General features: G+C 46.4%; 1 protein-coding gene across 1 annotated transcript in view; it reads right to left on the minus strand.

Moving 5' to 3' along the window:
* Positions 1 to 20,840, minus strand: part of Ptprj (protein tyrosine phosphatase receptor type J) — a 162,438-nt gene that overhangs the window by 15,782 nt on the left and 125,816 nt on the right. The window contains exons 6-18 of the mRNA XM_052723411.1: positions 19,203 to 19,466; positions 17,756 to 18,013; positions 14,985 to 15,242; positions 13,754 to 14,026; positions 12,167 to 12,457; positions 9,739 to 9,870; positions 7,832 to 8,042; positions 7,594 to 7,718; positions 6,531 to 6,618; positions 4,163 to 4,204; positions 3,336 to 3,344; positions 3,133 to 3,220; positions 1,842 to 1,932 (exon numbers count right to left, since the gene is read on the minus strand). Coding sequence (XP_052579371.1) covers positions 1,842 to 1,932; positions 3,133 to 3,220; positions 3,336 to 3,344; positions 4,163 to 4,204; positions 6,531 to 6,618; positions 7,594 to 7,718; positions 7,832 to 8,042; positions 9,739 to 9,870; positions 12,167 to 12,457; positions 13,754 to 14,026; positions 14,985 to 15,242; positions 17,756 to 18,013; positions 19,203 to 19,466 — 2,130 coding nt within the window. The remainder of the gene's footprint in view (positions 1 to 1,841; positions 1,933 to 3,132; positions 3,221 to 3,335; positions 3,345 to 4,162; positions 4,205 to 6,530; positions 6,619 to 7,593; positions 7,719 to 7,831; positions 8,043 to 9,738; positions 9,871 to 12,166; positions 12,458 to 13,753; positions 14,027 to 14,984; positions 15,243 to 17,755; positions 18,014 to 19,202; positions 19,467 to 20,840) is intronic.

Consider the following 20,840-nt stretch of genomic DNA (forward strand, 5'->3'; position numbering starts at 1 on the left):
CCATGACAGGGAACCCCACAGAGACAGCTGACCTGAGCAAATGGGAGCTCATGGACTCTGGACCAACAGTTAAGGAGCCTACAAGGGACCGACCTAGGCCCTCTGCATGTGGATGACAGCTGTGTAGCTTGGTCTGTTTGTGGGCCCCCTAGCAGTGGGATCAGTATATGTCCCTGGAACATGAGTTGGCTTTTTGGAACCTATTCCCCATGCAGGGATGCCTCACCCAGCATTGATGCAGTGGGAGGAACTTGGTCCTGCCTCAACATGATATGGCATGCTTTGTTGACTCCCATGGAGTTCTGCCCCTTTCTAAATGGAGGAGGAGTGGATGGGGGGATAGATGAGAAGTGGGGGGGAGAGAATGGGAAAAGAGGAGGGAGAGGAAACTGTAGTTGGTATGTAAAATAAACAAAAAAATTTAAAGGACAAAAAAAAAAGAAGCAGCAGCTCTCTAAGAGCAGGCCAAAGGTCTGAGTCTCAGAGGGGCAGAGGCAGAGCAGCTCCCCCAGCATGGTTTCAAAGGCACTCTTCTCTGATCAGGGCCAAGACCCATTGACAAGTAAAAGGGAAAAGAAACAGAAAAAAAAATGACTTAAAAAATACAGAGTTTAAGCCGGGCAGTGGTGGCGCACGCCTTTAATCCCAGCACTCGGGAGGCAGAGGCAGGCGGATCTCTGTGAGTTCAAGGCCAGCCTGGGCTACCAAGTGAGTTCCAGGAAAGGTGCAAAGCTACACAGAGAAACCCTGTCTCGAAAAAAGAAAAAAAATACAGAGTTTAAAATACAAGTTTATTGAAAAGCATGGCTTCAAAAAGAAAAGATGAAGTCATTAAATGGTGCAAAAGTCGCCCCCAATACCAAGCACCTTCAGGACATCAAAGCATGGCTGAGACCCACTGACACTCCTCTCTGGGCCCTAATTCCCACACCAACAGACTTCCCACAGTCCAGCTCACATTACTGACCCTTCTCTATACTTGAGCTTGCTCTCACCTTGTTGGGTAAGTGCTGCTCGGGTTTCATTTCTTTTGCTGTGATAAGCACCTTAACTAAAAGTAGCACAGAAGAGAGGAAGGGTTTGCATGGCCTACAATCCCAGATCACATCCATCTTGAGAAGTCAAGGCAGGAACTTAAAGTATCATGTCCACAGGCAAGAGCAGAGAGAGAACAAACAATGGACCTTGGCTTGTTCGCTCTCTCGGCAAACCTTCTTAGACAGTTCAGAATTCCCTGCCTACACAATGATATTGCTCACAATGGGCTAGGTCTTCTTCTATCAACTAACAATCAAAATAACCCCCCAGAGACATCTCATGGGCCAACCTGACCTAGACAATTCCTCACTAAGACTCTCCTTCCCAAGTGATTCTAGGTTGAGTCAAAACCAAGTATGGACACTGGCAATTCTCCAAAGCAGGAAAGGACTTCAATGTGACTGTCATTTAGCTGTGGAACATGCCCATCCAATCAAAGATCTGGGCAAGGAGAGAGTGGGACCCTGGATCTGTTTCTCCCACTGCCCCTTTCATCCAGAACAACACAGACTAGAATAAGAATTGCTACCCTGAATAGGTCACCTAACACGGTGGCTCATTTTCCTTTTCTGTGAAATGAATATTCTACCATCTTCTCTACAAGCTGAGGCTGTAAGGATTAAGTTAAATGCAGTAACTCTTCATAGAGTACTCGGCTTACACCAGGTGCATGGTTGTAGAAGTATCTGGTGCCGAGTGATAGTGGAGACAGCAAGTGGGTATCACTGACTCCCCACTTCTCTACTGTTCAAGAAGTGATGGCCAGTGCCAGACAAAGGGAAGACAGGGATGAAATCACTCACAAGGCAGGACATTGTTATAGCGATTCTTCCCTCTGTTCTCAGCTACTTCGGCTGTATATTTAGGTAGACTTATTCCAATCAGCTTCAGATCCTGAAAACAAATTAAGTGAGCTGTATATTTAATCAGGCACAGGGGAGAACAAAGTAGGAATGCAGAGGCAGAACAGATTAACTACTGCTAACTAGGAAGAGATGCTGAGCATCGAACCTCCAATATCTATGAGTAGGCTTTTCTAGGATATGGCCATGGAAGATGCCATTGAGTCAAAATGAGGTCACACTGGAACAGGGTAGGTCCTTAACCTAGCAGGGTAATGTTATAATATGGGTACAGAGACACAGACACATGGGAAGAAACATCTCTTGGTGGCGATGGTAGTGGATGGCAAAGATGGAAGCCATGATTCCCCCAAACCATGGGACAATGGTGCTTTCCAGAAACTGAGAGAAGCAGAGAAGGATCTCCCCTAAAGGCTAAGGGGGAGCAGGTCCTGCTGACACTGTGGTTTTGAACCTCTTGCCTCTTGAACAGTCAGACAGTACATTTGTCTTTAGCCACCCAGTTTATGGTCCTTTGATGGGGCAGCACTTAAGAAACTAAACTAGAGGAAGAAACGAAAGGAAAAGGAGGGGTCTTGCCTTCTAGAGGCTGGATAGTCAGGAGTCACTGGCCTGCCAGGCAGAGGGAGGCACACGGGCCAGAGATGGGGCAGTGTAGGGACAAATGCAGCACAGACAGAGACTGGGTCCTCCTGTGGGATCTGAGGAATTGGGAGGAGGTGGTGTCGGTATTGAGGACGGACTGTGATGGAGCTGTGGGCGGGGTTCTAGGGGTGCAAAAGTAGACTCTGCAACAGGGCACCGTGTGGGGAACAAGCAGGCATGTACCTTCTGAGTGAGGACAGTTCCTCGGCTAGTTTGGGGGACAGAAAGTAGCAGAGCCTGGAAGGCAAGAGACTAGGAAAGAAACGCCTAGCCCAGGGCCAGCTCTGACCCCACAGCTGTCAAGGCCCAGACCTCCGAATGGCCCGTCTAGCTTCTTTGTTGCTCATACAATGACCCTAGTTAATGGTCCCCTAGGGTTAACCCCCATTTCTGTCTCTCTCTGGACAATCTTCAGGTATCCACAAGACGAAACATATATTCATTCCACCAGAAGTAAAGGTCTCTGTGAGCTTTCTAGCCAACAACAGCAGGATGCCCCAGAGGAACAGGGACAATCTTCTCTCCCCTCTAGGCTGTCTCTCACCCAAAGGTTTACCATAATACGAAACAGTTTACGACCACGTGCCTCGTATTCCTCTGCAAACCCACAGTTGGAGTCAGCTTGCTGTTTCTTAAAGTAGGCCTCAAAATTCTCCACTCGGATTAACTTGGACCTAGGAAAACAAAAGAACGTGTTGGGTTTTCTTATTTTTGCTTATTTTTCATTCAACTAAGTTCATACTCAAAACAGAAAAAAAATGAAAGATATAAAAATGAAGCTTTACTCACTTTTTAGGTCTTCATCATAGAAAGGAAAAAGGAAAAACATTCATCAATTAGAAAGATGTGCTCATGTTAGGAGTAAGCATCAACTCAAAAGAACAAAGCCAGACACAGTGAGGGGTGTGGGCTGCAGAGTAATGTAAAGTTATTTAAAAAAAAAAAAACTGAAGAAATGCAAATCAGAAAAGCAGCCTCATTCTACAACTGACCATATTTGTGACTTGAAATAACTGTTTTTCCCTCAGCTCTTGACAATCCAGTCACTTTTGTAAAATGTGACAATTACCTGTGGGGGGGGGGGGGGGGCCTGTGGAGAAAGCTCAGTGGGCCAGACAGTTTCCCGCTCAAGCCTGAGGACTTGAATCCCAATCCTCAGCACCCACATATAAAAGCAGGCGTGGCCACACGCACCTGTAACCCCAGTGCTGGATCGGGGCAGAGACAGGATGACAGGGGCTTGCTGGTTGCCAGCATAGCTCTGAATTTAGGTAGAAACCCTGTCTCAAGGGAACACAGCAAGCAGAGCCACCCCCTGCTGGCCTCTGAGCACTCCTGGGGACGCACACCTGCACACACAGGTACACGAAACACACACAGAGAACCCTACTTATTAGTAAAACCGAAGAGCTCGTGGGGAAACAAAAATAAAGGGAACTTCGGGAGGACAGTAAAACTAAGACTCCTTGCAGAAAACAGCAAGAACTTCCAGATGCTTGTGGCCAATCTGTCAATCAGGGAAAATGTCAGCTATTTCTATCAAAAATTGCTTTAGCTAGTCACTGAACAGACTGGGGGACTGAGAATCTTAAAATAAGTTTGTAACTCAGACTTACTTAATTTGAGAAAATGACACTTCATTGTTCTTGGCATCTTTCCTATTTTGAAAGGGAGAAAAGGGGCATTAGACAAAGACCTTCACCCTGCTCTGCCACCGTTCACATGGCCGCAGACACCTTCTTCCCAGGCAGTGGCTCTGGAAAACACTAAAGTGCTCACCAGTGCCCCACCAACATGAACCCGCTCACCAGTGCCCCACCAACATGAACCCGCTCACCAGTGCCCCACCAACATGAACCTGCTCACTAATACTCAGCCTGACAGGCCAAGCAGGAAATGTGAACTAAAAATCTGTAAACTTGCAACTTTTAGGAATTTCTGTGTGTGTGTGTGTGTGTGTGTGTGTGTGTGTGTGTTACATTCCCTTACTGTAAACGCCATTGTGTAAACTAATGCGAAGGGGGAGGAGCCCTGAAAGAGAGTCAGATCCAATACTGCCACTGCGAGCACCTGCACTGTTGGCTCAGCTCCACCCGGTACTGAGACAAACCGCAACTGGGCAGCATGTACCAAAATAGGGGGGAAGCATGCCACCGGCCCCGTAACTGTCCTGCTTGCAATTTAGCCTAGAGAAATAATCCTGAGTGTCCCCAAAGGCTAGGTACAAATAGTCAAAAGGAATTCAAGTATCCAGTGAAATGGTTAAAGAAATGACGGTAGATACCTGGTATCTATGTAAAATGATGCTGGAATGAAGCCCCCCACCTGTTTGTCTTACGTGAACAAACAGGGTAGACATGAATGTGTCTAACAGGACTCGACCAGGGTGAGCGTCATAATCACATGGAAATGGTAAGAGCAGATTTGCTGTAATTATGGGTTACCGAATTTCTTTGCTTTTCTTATGGGTATTTTTTTTTTACCACCAAGGGTTTGAATTTTGGGTTTGGTGGTGGCTTACTTGTTGTTTTGCGACAGGTCCCACTGTGTGGCTGTGACTAACTCTTCCCACCAGCTTCCTGCTGGGACCTGGCACCCTGTGCCCTATTAACTTGACTCCTGAACATTCCGGGTTTTGCACTAGGTTCTGATTCTTTTTTAGTTAAGTATAAAAGATTTAGTTCATATGCAGAGAAGCAACAGTATCTGACTTATTTAGGGGAAATTATCTTTCCACTACTGTTTTCTTGTTAAAACAGGCTTGAGTGGCACATGCCTATAATCTCAAGCCAAGGTCATCCTCGGCTACATTTGAAATAGCCTAAGATACATGAGACTCTGTCTTTAAAAAAAAAGGAGGGGGATGGAGGTGGGGAGGATGTTGAGAAAGCCAAATACCAGGTGGGAATGTCCAGCTAGGAGCATCTGGCAGTGAGTGAATTCCAACTCATACACAGGCTTCCCGCCATCAGGCAAGGGGAAGGACAAAGACCAAGTTCAAGTTCCTCTCTGGTGCTTCCCACACTGATGCTGCATCCCTAGTAGAGGGGCTTTTAAGACCTGCAGGGCCTCGGGAAGGCCATGAAGCATAGAGCACCCACAATGGAACTGCTGCTTTTCACTAACTCCATCACAGGGTGGTGGGGGAAAGCAAATAATGAGCAACAAGACATGGGGTGATGCTGTGGGATGTTCTGTGTGGCAAATGTGTTGCTAATTAGTCAATAAATAAAACACTGATTGGCCATTGGCTAGGCAGGAAGTGTAGGCGGGACAAGGAGGAGAATAAAGCTGGGAAGTGGAAGGCTGAGTCAGAGAGACACTGCCAGCCGCCATGATGACAAACAGCATGTGAAGATGCCGGTAAGCCACGAGCCACGTGGCAAGGTATAGATTTATAGAAATGGATTAATTTAAGCTGTAAGAACAGTTAGCAAGAAGCCTTCCACGGCCATACAGTTTGTAACCAATATAAGTCTCTGTGTTTACTTGGTTGGGTCTGACAGCTGTGGGACTGGCAGGTGAGAGAGATTTGTCCTGACTGTGGGCCAGGCAGGAAAACTCTAGCTACAGGGTGAGACACTGGTCAGCACGCACTCCTCAGCTCCTTGAGCCGAGCACTCATCCCCATACCACAGAGGATGATAAGGCTAAGCCACTTCCAACAGCTGGCTAGAGTGGAACCTATGTTCGAACTTGGCCAACTCTACAATCATATCAAACTCTTAACACATTCATAGCATCCTGGCTTCAAAGCAGCATCCTGCTTTGAAGGGGTGTAGGTCTCATGTGGTGGCTGGGGTGAGGTTCAGAATCGAATCACCCGGCTGGAGTCAGAGAGGAAATAAGTCTGGCCAGACGACAAGAGTAATGAACACGGGCGCTCTTTCAACTCTTCCTTCTGACTTTACAAATGGATGCCACTCCTTACAACAAAAGGTTTCCTCAAACAGTAGCACATGATGATGACGTAAGCAGTGTTACCTTTTCTTTCTCCAGAAGACGAAGCCTCCCACAGCCACAATGGCCAGGGCACCAAAGATACATCCGAACACGGCTCCACAGATGACACCTGAAGAAGATCCCAACAAGAAGCATTTCAGTTGTGCTCAGGAAGGACGATGTGCTACGTCAACAACCAGCCGGGACCCACACAGGATTCAGGGAGAAAGGGCGTGTGGGGTACTCGGGGAAGAAGGCAGTATCTTTGGACAACAGCTTTCAAGGGCTGATGTTCACCCTGAGCCCGCCATCAGCAGGATGGTCCTAAGAACATCACAGACCTTGGCTAGGTCTCAGTTCAGTTGCAAATTTAGTGAACTGAGAGAACAAGATCAGTGGTTTTTCCCACCACCTATGAGCAGAAGCCCTTACAACACCACACCCATAGCAGGGAACCCCCTCTCTTTTCATGGGCTATTTAAGGGCAGGTGTAGGGACTCCCTGAATTTTGCTTCTAGGCTATCTGTTCTACTCAGGAGTTATGAATAACAAATGAACAGACCAGTCAGCCACTGTGTCTCCATCCTAGAGGAGGAAAGGAATCCTCACCTTGGGTCCCTGACTAGTTTATCTAACTCTGTGATACTAAGTAGGAGGAGCACTTTACAAGGAGTCTGAGGCTAAAATTCCAGGCTTTGCACTTAAGCCACTGTGTGACACTGGACCTCAGAAGTCTTATTTCTACACAGAGGTTGGATAAGACAACTTTTGTGGCATCTTCTAATGTCAACATTCAAGGACTCTTTAAACTAAGTCGCATGCTTGCTGGCACACGGGCCCACAAATGACTCTTAGAAAGCAAAGGACTAAGTAATCTGCAGATTAGAAGTGTGAGTGGCTTGAGAGGAGAAGTGGGGAGCAGCTCTTTTGAAGACACCAGAGTGGGGAGCTAGGCTTGACCCAAAGTCCAAGGGATATGCCAGTTTCTGAGAGGAGAAAACCAGGCACCTCTACCCTCCAAGGTGCCTGCAAGAGGTGCATGGACAGCAGGCTTCTGCAGACACGAGGTGGAAAACCCACTACACTGATGTTTGTTTCCCTCTACCTGGATCCTGAGGCAAGGACACAGCCTCTGAGTAAGGACTGAAAGACACATAGCTCTCGTCCCCATTGATGAGTCCATCGTTCCGACGGTTATAGGTAATATTGGTGAAGCCAGCAACACACACCCTACGGGAGAAACGAAGGAGAAAATAAGGTATAACTGGGGTGCATCTATCACCTTAGTACACAGAACCTTAAATTCATGAGGCTCAGCATCCAACTGCAAAGACCCATATTACCGGTAGGAGCCCAGCGGCTCCAGCCTCCCGTTGTAATAGCCGAAGGTGGTGGATTGGTTCCCCACATCAATTTCATATTTCAAGACTTCAGGCAAGCCCAGAGAGCGTCCCTTCTCTTCTATTCTTATGAGGTATGTCACATAAGTATCTGAGGCCCCCTTTTTGAAATCTTCATATGTGTACTTCAAATCATCTGCAGAAGGCTCGCCAGCTAAGAAAGAAACACAGAGGCCAATCATGGGTGACAGCAGAAAGACGTAAGTGTCATAAATAGCTCAGTAACCACACAGGTGCTAAGCGGCAGTGGCGATGCCAGGAGCCTCTGTCTCCCAAGCTCCGGGAGCAGGTGACTCCGTAGTACTCGGCTTATACCACCTCATCCCTTCATCCTGAGTCTCCCCCAAAAGCTTATGATGCCTGTTCTCAAGCAAGAAAAACAAAGGTGCAGAGCGCTAGCAGAAACCTGCCCAAAGCCACACTGCACGCGCTGTGAAGCTGGATTCCTAGCCCTGATCTCCTGGCCCAAGAACTCTGTCTTTCCTGTGTCAGGCTGGTGCTGACTGGCCTGGTCACCATGCAACAGGATCTTTTTCACTCAGCATGGCTCTGAGTTTGAAATTTGTTGAAAACAAATTCAGTGACAAAGGGCTTAGACTCAAAATTTTAAAAGTCAGAGAGAAAGAAAGAGATCTGCACATTTTGTTTATGTTGGTTCACTGGAGCGCAGGTACTATGTGTGAGCTAGTTTGTATGCATGTGTGTCCATACGGGTGTGGAAGCCAGAGGACATCTTCAGGAATCATTTCTCAGGCACCTTCTACCTTTTTGGAGTCAGGGTTTCTCTCTAGCCTGGAACTTCACCAAGCCAATTAGCTGGCTGGCCTGGGAGCTCAGAGATCCTCCAGTCTCTGCCTCCCCAGCACCAGGATCACAAGGGCATGTCACAACGCCCTTTCTTTAATGTAGGTTCTAAGGACAGAACTCAAGGCCTGTGCAAGGAAAGTACTGTACCAAGTGAGCTCTCTCCCCAGCCCTGGTTTGGGTAAAACACTCCCACGCAGCTATCAGAGACACTCTCAAATCATTCCCTTCCAACTGGCACAGAAAAGCCATTCTAATTCCCCTCCCCTCTCACCCAGTAGATGCCCTTCACAGAGTCCCACTAGTAAGTGCCATCTTTTCGTGCTTGCTTTCAAGAACAAGTCATCCTAAGTTAGCTAGTTATAGCCTATGGGCCAAATCTGGCCACCACCTGTGTGTAAACAGCTGCGTGGATGGGCACCCTCATCCCTCACGTATTTTCCATCCATGTTTTCACACCACCACAAAGGTGCTGGAGAGTTGGGCAGACTGCGTGGCCAGGAGAGCTGAAGTTACTTGCTACCTGACTGTTTAGAGCATCAAGCAAACACCTGCTTCCCTGTGAGTGCCAAAGCACAGTGCCATGTAGAGAGGCATGTACTTAAGTCACTGATGTGCCTCACGGCATCACTCACAGTGGTGGTTCAAATGAGAATGGCCCCCAGAGGCTCATATATTTGAATACTGGGTCCCCAGCTGGTGGCACTGTTTGGGAAGGATTAGGAGATATGGCTTTGTCAGAGGAGGTATATCGTTAGGGGCAGGCTTTGAGGTTTCAAGTGTGAGACCCAGTGTGTGCCATCACCGCCCCCCCCCACACACACACACACACACACTTCCCAGTTTTGGATCAAGATGTGAGCTTTCAGATGCTCCTGCCACTATGCCTTTACTCCGCCATCACGGACTCTAACCCTCGGAAACTGTAAACCTGTTAAACACTTTCTTTTATAAGTTGCTTTGATTGTGGTGTCTTACCACAACAATAAAAAAGTAACCAGGATAGTTATAACCACACAAGTTAACCCATGCTGGCCCCTCCTTACCTTCCCCAGTGGTGAGAATGACGGCATAGGCTTTGATAGGTCCATGGCTGGCTTCAAAACCACTGAACTTAACCTTTACTGAATTGTGACTGACAGATGTAATATTAGGGGATCCATCCGGAGGAGGTGGGTCTAAAACAACACAAAACAGAAGAGTCACCCAACATTTAAAACCAAAGAAGGCGAGAAACCACCAGGTAGAGAATGTGCTCGGATGCTCTCTATAAGACCTGCCCCTGCCCAGGAAGATCTACCCATGCCCAAGAAGACCTGCCCCTGTACGGGAAGCTGTATGCAGAGCTCATCCAGAACATATCCCAAAGTAGGAGGCAGGAAGGGAGGAAGTACTGTGCAGAGACCTGGATCCTGAACAAGCCGGATGACAATGACTCCACAGATGTCCCCACATTTACCATCAGCTCTCCAGCTGACGACAGTCAGAAAGGATCTCACACTTCCGCCCAACTACACGACCTCGCTTATCCACCTCAACTCCAGGAACCGGTTCCTTCTCACTCCTCCTTCTGAATTCTAAACTGACCCCGCCCCACAGCCCACCGGAAACAAACAACAAACCAGCAGAGACTTTCCCAACTCTCCTCTCCTTCAACACCTCCCAACCCAAGGACGATGCAACTCGAATTTGTGTTAAGTTCATACATGTTTAAATATTCATCTACAAAAGGAAATCACCAACTGAAAAAATGAGAATTGCTGCATAAAATGATGCATGGTCATATCTGTTCAGCTTATTTCCCCCCCCCTTTTTTTTGTTTATTTTCATATATCTCAGGCTTCTTTGAACTCCCTGTAATAGCAAGGATGACCTCAAACTTTGGAGCTTCCTGCCTCCACCTTGCATGTGTTGGGATTACAAGTATGTGCTATCACACGCACTTTATGTAGTGCCAGAGACTGAACTCAAGCTTCATGCATGCTAAGCAAGTGCTCTACCAACTGAGCTACAGCCCCGACCCAGAGATGCCTGGTTCTGATGCGCTCCTATGCTCTACGCCAAGTGCTATCCTCAGCCCAAGAAGCAGAGACTCAGCCCTGGTCTCTGTTCTTGAGCAGTTTATACAGAGAGGACACCATGAAAAGAGGAGCGACAGAGGGGAAGATGAAATGTTCACTGTTCTATGTTCTACAAAGCCAAAGTGCTGTGCTACGGGGCAGGGTACCGTTGTGGGCCACACAACTTTAGGGAGTCCCATGCATGGTGTTTTCCCTGAGACTGTATAGTACACACCTGAGCAGCCATGCGTGTGGTTTTCACTATTTAATGTGCAGTACAGCAGTCCTGCTTACTGTTTCTCCTTTTTACAACTGAGCCTCTTAGCAAGGTTAATTAGCTTTCCTAAAGATCACATGACTGGTAAATGGGACAAATTGAACTCAAACCAGCGTCCACCTATCTACTCTGAGCCTCTGTCTATAAAATACCTCAACCACTTTCCAAGTCAGGTTCCTCAAGTAAGAGGTTCTTTTAGAACAACCACTAATTCTTTAGAAATTGGAAGAAATACTATTATGCCCTGAAGAATACTTATCTAAAAGTCAAAAAGCACAAAGGAAGATATAACACCACCACCCTACTGGTTGAACTAAAACACAAGTTTGGCAAAGACAGGGGAGCAATGGACAGACAAAACAAAATCAATTCTTTCCAAGCAGGGGGTGGGGGAAGAAGGGGAGAGAGAGAAGGAATGGATATGAAGGGTTGGCTGAGGAGAGCCCTACACAGTATGTGGTCTTTTCTTCTCCTAAAGCAACTCAGGCTTCTGTCAACAGGTCCCAGGGAAATAAGTCCTGACTAAAATACACAATAATGCTGTTGCTTTGTAAGTCTTCTTCTGTAAGTATGGGGGTCACACCATGGTATGGGCTGGCTATATCTGAGAGAAAAAAAAGAGAGTCCTTATCGTGAAGCAATCCATGTGGAATATTTACAAATGCAAATAAACAAGGGTCAAATCACATTTCAGAGTCATCCTTCCAAGAACAGCTTAGAAGGAAGGAGGGGACGTAAACGTGCTGACAAGTGTCCAGCAGGACATGAGTTTCACCCTACTGTCCAGACTTAGTATATATAACAGTATCTACTAAAAATGCCTTTCTTAACTGCAATAAGGGAGCTCCCTACTATGGGGCAGGGGGAGAAGAAAGGCAAGGGAAGGAAAAGAAAGGAAAGGAAACATGGCAACAAGCTATTCTGCAAGGCCACAGAACACAGAACTGCTCGGGATGTGAAGCACACATCTCTCTGACTTGGCAGTCTCAGGCTGGATATCTGCAGGATAAGGTAAGCGGTCTGCTGACAAAAATCAGTTAAGGGAATGGAAATACCCTAAAAGGATTCTAGGGCTACACTTGCATGCTGCTGGCCCCGCTGTTCCAGGGGTAGCCAGCTCCCTGCCCCAGAGCCCACCTGTGATGCCAGTGGTGCAGGTATTCTGGGCGGGGGGTGCCATCTTTCCACACGACAAGGTGACAAGGCTGATGTTGTACGAGGTAGAAAATTTCAAATATGTGATTTCTGTCCTGCGTTCTGTGTCATTGTCTGAAGAGCAGTCTTCCAGGTGTGTCGTATTGTGCCAACTGTCACTCCGGACCCCTAGCTCAAAGCCTGAATTCATGCCAGGGGGGCAGTCCCACTTCAGAACCAGAATTGGCTCCTTAGGGACCATCTCACAGTGGAAGAAGGCCACTGGTGCAGGTTCTGCAAAGCAAAGCACAGGGCAAGGTGAGGCTCACAGGAAGCAGAGGACCTGGCCCGGCACAATAAGGAGACAGCCTGGATATGCACAGGTTGAGTGAACTAAGTGATACCAGACCATGTGACCTTGGGTCAGTCGCCTTATTGCCCTGGGTTCAGCACTGATTGAGGATTAAATGCAATGTTGAGTGTCAGTCACCAAGCAATATTCTTAGAAGAGGGGCTGGAGAAATGGCTGAGCAGGTTAAGAGTGCTTGCTGCTCTTCTTTAGAGGACCCAAGTTCAGATTCCAGCTCCTGTTCCATCCATCCCAGACATACATGCTCATGTGGGTTTTTCTCTTGCTTAAGGCTTCAATTTCAACAGGAGTCCCAGCAGGCACCACTCAAACCACAAAGTAAGCAAGTAGACCAGGTAGGATGCAATCTAACTGAGCAAGGGTCACTTAAAGCCACAGAGATTTTTAACCACATCACAGGAAGATCAGAGCTCGAGCCCTGAGCTCTGATGCCTCCTGCCCCTCACTGTCTAGCTCCGGCAGATCCCCTCCCACCACCCTGGCCTCCACTGAATCCTCCAGCACTGTGTTCTCTCTAGCCTCAGGCCTCTGCACTGGCTGCTTCTCTGCTCGTAATGCAGGGGTCAAAACCCTGCGAGATTCATGTGGCTGGCTCTTTACCCTCCTCAGATCTTTGCTCAGTCACCTTTCCATTTAACCTTTTCATGGAGCATCCTCACATGACACCCTAGATAAGAACACCAGGGGCTGGAGAGATGGCTCAGAGGTTAAGAGCACTGACTGCTCTTCCAGATGTCCTGAGTTCAATTCCCAGCAACCACATGGTGGCTCACAACCATCTGTAATGAGATATGGTGCCCTCTCCTGGCCTGCAGTCATACATGCTGTATACATAATAAATAAATAAATCTTTTAAAAAAAAAGGAAGAAAGAAAGAACACCATTTCCCCCTTCCCTAGTTCTTTTCTCTTCCCTCTCCTTAGCCATAATCATCACCTAACTACCTGCTCACTTTTATTTATTATCTGTTTTATTCACCAGGATAAAAGTTCTAGAAATGCAGGGACCTTTCTAACACAGCAAGTGTTCAATCAACACATGCTGAATGAAGCAATGGCAGCAACATCAATGTGTCATTGATAGCTGCCGGCTGTCTCGCAGTGCTCCATGTCCATGGCTGCCCACTGCAGGCACAGTAGCCTGCAGGCTAGGCAAGGCTTCCTGAATGTGAGTATCACAGAGAGAGGAACAGGGACCACCAGGAACATGGGACTACTCACCCATACAGAACGACTTCCAGCCAGGTACCAGTGACCATGTAACATTCTCAACTATTGCAGAGATCTCCACTGTGTAAGAAGAGCCAGGGATTAAGCCAGGGACCCTCAAAAAAGTGATTCCAGTGTCTATGATCTTGGTCACATTGCTGCCATCTTCAGCCTTCACGATAAGCTGGTAGGAATACTTGGGAGAGGCTGCGTCCGAATTCTTCCACCGGATGGCTGCCACAGTGGTACTGGTGTTTACTTCAATGTCAGACACACTGCTGGGTCCTTGGTTTAAAATAAACAAACAAATAAAATGAACCACTTTGAATTACAGGACTATTACATTTACTATATTCAAAAGCTGCCTGGCTTTCTTCAAGAAAGAAATAATATAATTAATATGTACTGCTTCAAAAGATGATTACCCAAAAAGACAGTCATAAAATTATACATATTAAATCTGAGAAGAATTTTAAATGCTCAGGCTTCTTCTAATATTTAAGTTTATCATGTATTTTCCAATATATTATTTCACAGAGAGAGGGGGAAGGGAGAGAGAGAGGGAAAGCGCTATAGTTTCCAACCCCCTTTTGGAATCTGACTAATAAAGAAGGTATACAGCATATGGTAAGCTAACACCTCCCCATCTATTCCATCTGAATGCTAGGGAAGCATCTCTCTCACTGTCACAGGACGAGATCCCCATCTGAGGGGATCTTCAGGGCTGGCAGGACAGCAACTCTCTAGGCTATGTTTCTGAGGAGTAAGTAGCAGGCACTACAACATTCTCCATTCTCGTATGATGTTATTTTCTGCTTCCAGGGAACACTTCTGTGTTCACAAGACTCCAGGCACAGTGTCCTCAAGAGCTTAGAGCCTTTGCTGAGGCTGATGTTTTTTTGTTTTTTGTTTTTTTTAAGATTTATTTATTGTGTATACAATGTTCTGTCTGCATGTATCCCTGCAGGCCAGAAGAGGGCACCAGATCTCATTACAGATGGTTGTGAGCCACCATGTGGTTGCTGGGAATTGAACTCAGGACCTCCAGAAGAACAATCAGTGCTCTTAACCTCTGAGCCATCTTTCCAGCCCCCGAGGCTGATGTTTTTAAGTTCAGCAGCTCCCACATCAATGTGAAACCCAGAGCATAATCAGCCCTTTCTCCATCAGCTACTGTACTTCCTCCATGTGAGAGGGGGAAGCAGCACTCCCTCTGCCCAGCCCCACCCCCCACAAGACTCACGTGTGTACTGGGCAATGGAGCTGGAGTCACCTGTCCAATCTTCCATCTCTGGAGAGATTGTGACATTATATAAGGTGCCTGGGGTGAGGCCCTTTAATGTGACCCATTTCTGAGACGTGGTGGTCTTGTTGGGGCCACATTCAGGCTCTAGAACTACATGGTATTTATATCCAGGACCACTGTCCGTATTCTGCCACTCCAGCTGCATTTCATTGGTGGTGACATTGACCACGTGGATGTCAATCACAGCACTGCGATCTAGTCAGAGAAAAGGAAGGAAAGTATCTAATCAGGATTCCAGGATTCATTTCAAAGCATCTGTTAAAAGAACCAACTCTTTGTTAGCCAACTCTCCAATGAGGTTAGACATGGCGCACTAGAGCCAGCCTGAGCCAGAGTGAAACTCTACTTAAAAAGCAAAACAAAACAAACAAACATAAGGGCCTCCAGTGAGTTCACAAAGGCCAAATCCATGAAGACCAGACCAGAAGAGCAGGCACTGGATCCCCCGAACTGGAGTTACAGGTGGCTGGGAGCATGCATGTGGGGTGCTAGGAATCAAACCCAGGTCCTCTGGGAGATCATTCAATGCTCTTAATTGCCAGACATTTCTCCAGGCCTATATTCCATTTCTTACTCTAACCTAGGATTCTGATGCATTTAACCTGTGGCACTTCGTCAAGCTATGTGCTGAGAATGGGTACACTTTTTATACCTACATTGTATCTCAGTAAAGAGTGTGTTTGAAGTTAAGTGTGATTGTACACCTATCATCCCAATAATATCTATAAGCTCAGGCAGGAGGATTTCAAGTTCAAGGCCAGCCTTTGCTCCACAGCATGGCCCTGTCTAAATAAATAAGTTAAGTGTTGGTTTGCTTGTTTTTTATCATTCACTCAAAAGAACGTGCATTCACATGAACTGCCTGGCACATTAAAGAGGAAAATGAAGGAAGAGCTTCATAAACCATAATATGGTTACCTGAGGAAACCTTTCTCTAGCTATGGGGAGGATCATTATATACACAGAGTCAAAGGTTCAAATATAAAATCAAATTAGTTGTATAATTATGACAATGATGTAAACAAAAGGTATGGGCACAGACAGGAGAGAAATTCAATCATATAAGAACAGTTAAGAGCTACATATGTTCCCTTCCCTTTTGCATGGTAAATAAACACAGCATACTATTTATCATTAGCCATCTGTCAATGTGCATTTTAGCAGTGCTAAACATATCCCTAGTATTGAATAAACATTACCATTATCACACTCAAAATGTTTTCATCATTTTTCAACGTAAAATCTGTACCGACTTCACACTACCTTCCCATTCCTTCTACCCGAGTTCCTCTCTGTCTCTGTGAACCCACCTACTCTGGGCACTTTGAATAAATGGAAGCATAAGTACTTGTCTTTTAGGAGTGTGGTGACACACACCTTTAACCCCAGCATGTGAGAGGCAGAGGCAGGAGGATCTCTGTAAGCTTAAGACAAGCTGTTCTATAGAATACATTCCAGGCCAGCTATGGTTACACAGTAAGACCCTGTCATTAAAAGTAATAATAAAATTATCTTTCTGTGTGTGACTTATTTCACTTCCAATATTTACAAGCTCCATCTATGCTGCAGCATACACGAGGATCCCCTCCTTAAGGCAGAATAATATTCTAGTGTGTAGAAACAAAGCCGTATTTTGTCTACTTGTGTGCCAATGAATCCTAGGCGGCTTCTGTCTTTGGGTTTCTGTGAATGAACACTGGTGTACAAACAGCTATTTGAGACCCTGCTTTTAATTCTTTCTGAGAGATACCAAAAAGTGGAACACTAGATCAGAAAATACTTGTTTCCCTCTCTCTAGGTAGCCTTTAATGCTGTTCCACTATGTCTGAGTAACGGTGACGGCTATTCAATAATGGACAGGAACTCGGAGTATCTGGGACCATACTCCAACCCTACTCTTGCCACCTATTCCAAGGAACCTACCCCTAGGCCACACACAAATACAAGGCTGATTTTAAATTATCCCATAAAATAAATATTGCCAGACATGTTGGCACACGCCTTTAATCTAACACTAAGCAGAAGCAGGCTGATCTCTGTGAATTCAAAGCCAACCTGGTCTACAAAGCCAACAAGTTCCAGGCCAGCCAGAGCTACACAGTGAAACCTTGTTTCAAAAAATGAATGAATAAATAAATAAAAAGATAGATAAATAAATAACAATGATGGGAAAATACTCACAATACACAGGTAAGTGAAGAGAAAGCAGATTATAAAACCACACATGAACAAAAGCAGCAAGTTTATAAAAGGTAAATATGTATGTTTGCATACATCTTAAAATAGCATCAGGGAGCTGGCTACGGTAGCTTGTGGCTTTAACCTCAGCATTTGTGAGGTGGAGATCGAGGCCAACCTCAGAGAGCCACATATCTCAAAAGGGGAGGGGGGGGGCTGGTAAGATAGCCCAGTAAGTAAAAGCACTTACCACACAAGCCTGACAACCTGAGTTCAACTCCCAGAACCCAAATCCCAAATGTTATCTTCTAACCTCCACACACATAGTGTGGCCCCTAATTGATGGTTTTGCATGTGATCTTTTTTTTTTTTTTTTTTTGGCTTGACTTAATTTTTGTATTGTTGATATGCACCACAGTCATGAAACATTTTAAGATTCTTTTTCATAAAAAGAAAAATATATTTGGAAAACAAGACATCTATAAATTAAGCTGGTTTCCTGTAAGAAACTTCAAGGTCAAGATGCTTACCAGTTCTACCATGGACTGTTCTGGATGGCCCTTCAGTCCCATCTGGTCCTCTTGGAAATATTTCAAAACGATAACTGGTTCCAGGCTTTAACTTTTCAACGATGATGCTCTGATTTCGGGTTGTAGCATTTTGAATCACCTCACCTCCCTCCCGCATGGTGAGAATCTTAAAGGATTCTGCGTCACTGCTTCTCCAAGTCAAACCAATTTCCCTTATGCTGACATATGTTACTTGGAAGTCAGAAACTGGACCAGGGGCTGTGGAAGATAGAGAGGGAGTTAGACGAAGAACTCCATCTCCAGGCACGGTACAGTAGTGGCATTGCCCACAACACCAACACTTGGGACCCTAAGACTGGGGGATCTCGAGTTCAAGACCAGCCTGGACTACAAAGTGAAAGCTTGTCTCAAAAACAAAAGGATAAAGTCCGTCTCCAGAGGACAGGGAGGCCAACCCTCATAAGACACTGACCTGTTCTCCCTTTTGCTTTTCTCCGGAGCACCAACTGCAGTATAAGCCCCTGCAAAAACTGGTGCTTCTGGCTAAAGAAAGACCACTTGGCCACAAGAGTGCAGATGCAATGCCAGTCACCCGCAGGCAATGACAGACAGGAGGTAAGGATTCCCAGGCTTTGAGGATGAGTGCTGGCCATGGCTGGCTGCTTTATCTTGAACATCTTCCTCCCAAAGGTCTAATCGCATCTCTGTCGTTTCCCTGCTGAGGTGCCTGCCCACATTACCTCAGACGTGGCTTCCACTTCCATAAAGTAAGGCTAACACCCACCATACCACAAGGATGTCCAAGCAAGCATTCATGACACAGTGCAAAAACAGCCCACCGCTGAGCACGTGATCGAGGCCATTCAAAGGTCATTGTCATTACGTCTCACACCCTGAAGGGCAAATGAGGCCCTGTGGAGCCACAGGCAGAGCTAGGCATTCCTTCAGGACAGCACAGGGCTTCCTCGCCTTGGACTGAAACCTGGCACACAATAGACCACAAGGTGGACTACAGAGCACTGGTTAGTTTTTAATGTTAACTTGACACAACCTAGAGTCACCTGGGAAAAGGAAACCTCAGTTGTGCAACTGACCAGACTGGACTGGCCTATGGCCATGGCTGTGAGAACGGTCTTGATTGATGATTGATGCGGGCAGGCCCAGCCCACTGTAGGCACGCTGTATTTGGGAAAGTGGGCCTGGGTTGTTCAAGAAAACTAGCTGAGCACGAGCCAGAAAGCTGGCCAGTAAGCCACGTTGCTCCATGGCTTCTGCTTCAGTGATGTCCTGACTTCGCTAAGTCATGGATTGTAACCTGTAACCAGCTTGCTACCTGGAAGGGTAACCTGAAGTACACATGTTTCTTCCGCCTAGTTTCTTTGGTCAGAGAGTTTACCATACAACAACAGAAAAGCAAACCAGACCAGACACTAAGGAGTGAACTTACAAGTATACACTCGGAGGAAGCCTGGTGTGCCCTCGATGTGACTCAGGAAAGGACGTACTGTGATGCTGTACAAGGTGCTCGAGCTGAGTCCAAGGATGAGGGCCTCAGTCTCACTGACAGTTTGGTTGGTGGAATTAGTCCCCCCAGCCACATGTATCTTGTAGGTGTAGGGAAGAGATGACCCATTATACTTGCTCTTCCAGGTCAGGGTCATATTTGTGGCACTGATGTTCACAGCTCTGATGTCAAAAACCTGGCTGGAATCTTTGAAGACACAAGAGAAGGAACAATCATCAGGATGGTCAAGTCAGAATGAGAAGAGAAAGTATCATCAGGACCTGTCATTAGTCCTGAGGAAAACATTTAGGGACTGGTCACCCTCACTCTCAGCTTACCATGACCAGAGCTGTATCAGTGAAGACACAGCCTGGCCACCTGCACCTCACAGATGCTCTGTTTTCAGTTTGTGAGAAGGCCTTGAAACTACAGATTACAGAGCAAACAATAGTATGGACTTTCACATGCTGCCCGGGGGGTAGGAGAGGGTGAGCCAGAAAAGTCCTCAAGTACAGATCCACCCAAGAACAAACACTATTCATCATGAATTAAAGGTATCACATCTGGACAGAGAGCACACTGGATTCTTAGGCCAGCTGGGCTTTACCAGCCAGACAGACCTTAGGAAAGCCACGGAACTGTTTTCTCATCTGTGAGATAGTTATCCATCCTAACCTTACAAGAAGACAACGAGAGAACTGGATGTCCTCTAGTTGTTGTGAAATAATCTTTCTGTACACTGTGAAGATGTCTTTGTCAAGGCATCTTCTGACCTGTTTAATAAAGAGCTGGCCAATAGCTAGGCAGGAAGAGGTTAGGTGGGATTTCTAGGCAGAGAGACAAGAAGAGGAGATGAATCTAGGCAGGGGAGAGATGCCAGAGGAGACAGAGAGGAAGCAGGACATGCAGGAGGAGAGGTAAAAGCCATGAGCCAAGTGGCAGTATGTAGATTAATAGAAATGGGTTAAGTTATAAGAGCTAGTTCGAAACAAGCCTGAGCTAAGGCCAAGCTTTCATAATTATTTGGGAGCTGGCTGGCAGGACAGAAAAAGACTTGTTATATCCAGTTATCTGCTCTCCCAGCCTATCCTGTCTTTCTTCTGCCTGTCCTGAGTTCCAGGAGGCTGCATTCTACATGTGCCATCACTGGAGACCTTCCATATGGCCTGTGAGCACTCTCCACCAATGAATGAGATGGGCAGGATGCTGAGGGCTGGCTGAAAGGGGAGTAATCGGTCTTACATCCCACATCCTCTGAAAACTCTCTCTTCCCTCACTCCAGCTCTGGAGGTAGCTTTCCACCAGCCACTTGTTTGGGTCCTAAATATACTCGACAGTTTCCTTAACCCTGACTCACACAACCAGTCACTTGAATACCAGATGGGGTGTGTGTGTGTGTGTGTGTGTGTGTGTGTGTGTGTGTGTGTGTGTGTGTGTGTGTTGAAGATATATAGATCTATAGATCTATAGCCCCCACCCTCAATTTCACCTGTTGAAATCCTAACTGCTGGGCTGATGGCATTCAAATGTGGGCTTTTAGAAAGTGATTAATCAGGCCGGGCGGTGGTGGCGCACGCCTTT

The sequence above is a fragment of the Peromyscus californicus genome, unplaced genomic scaffold, assembly GCF_007827085.1.
Source record: "Peromyscus californicus insignis strain IS unplaced genomic scaffold, ASM782708v3 Scaffold_7__1_contigs__length_154581171, whole genome shotgun sequence".
Lineage (NCBI taxonomy): Eukaryota > Metazoa > Chordata > Mammalia > Rodentia > Cricetidae > Peromyscus > Peromyscus californicus.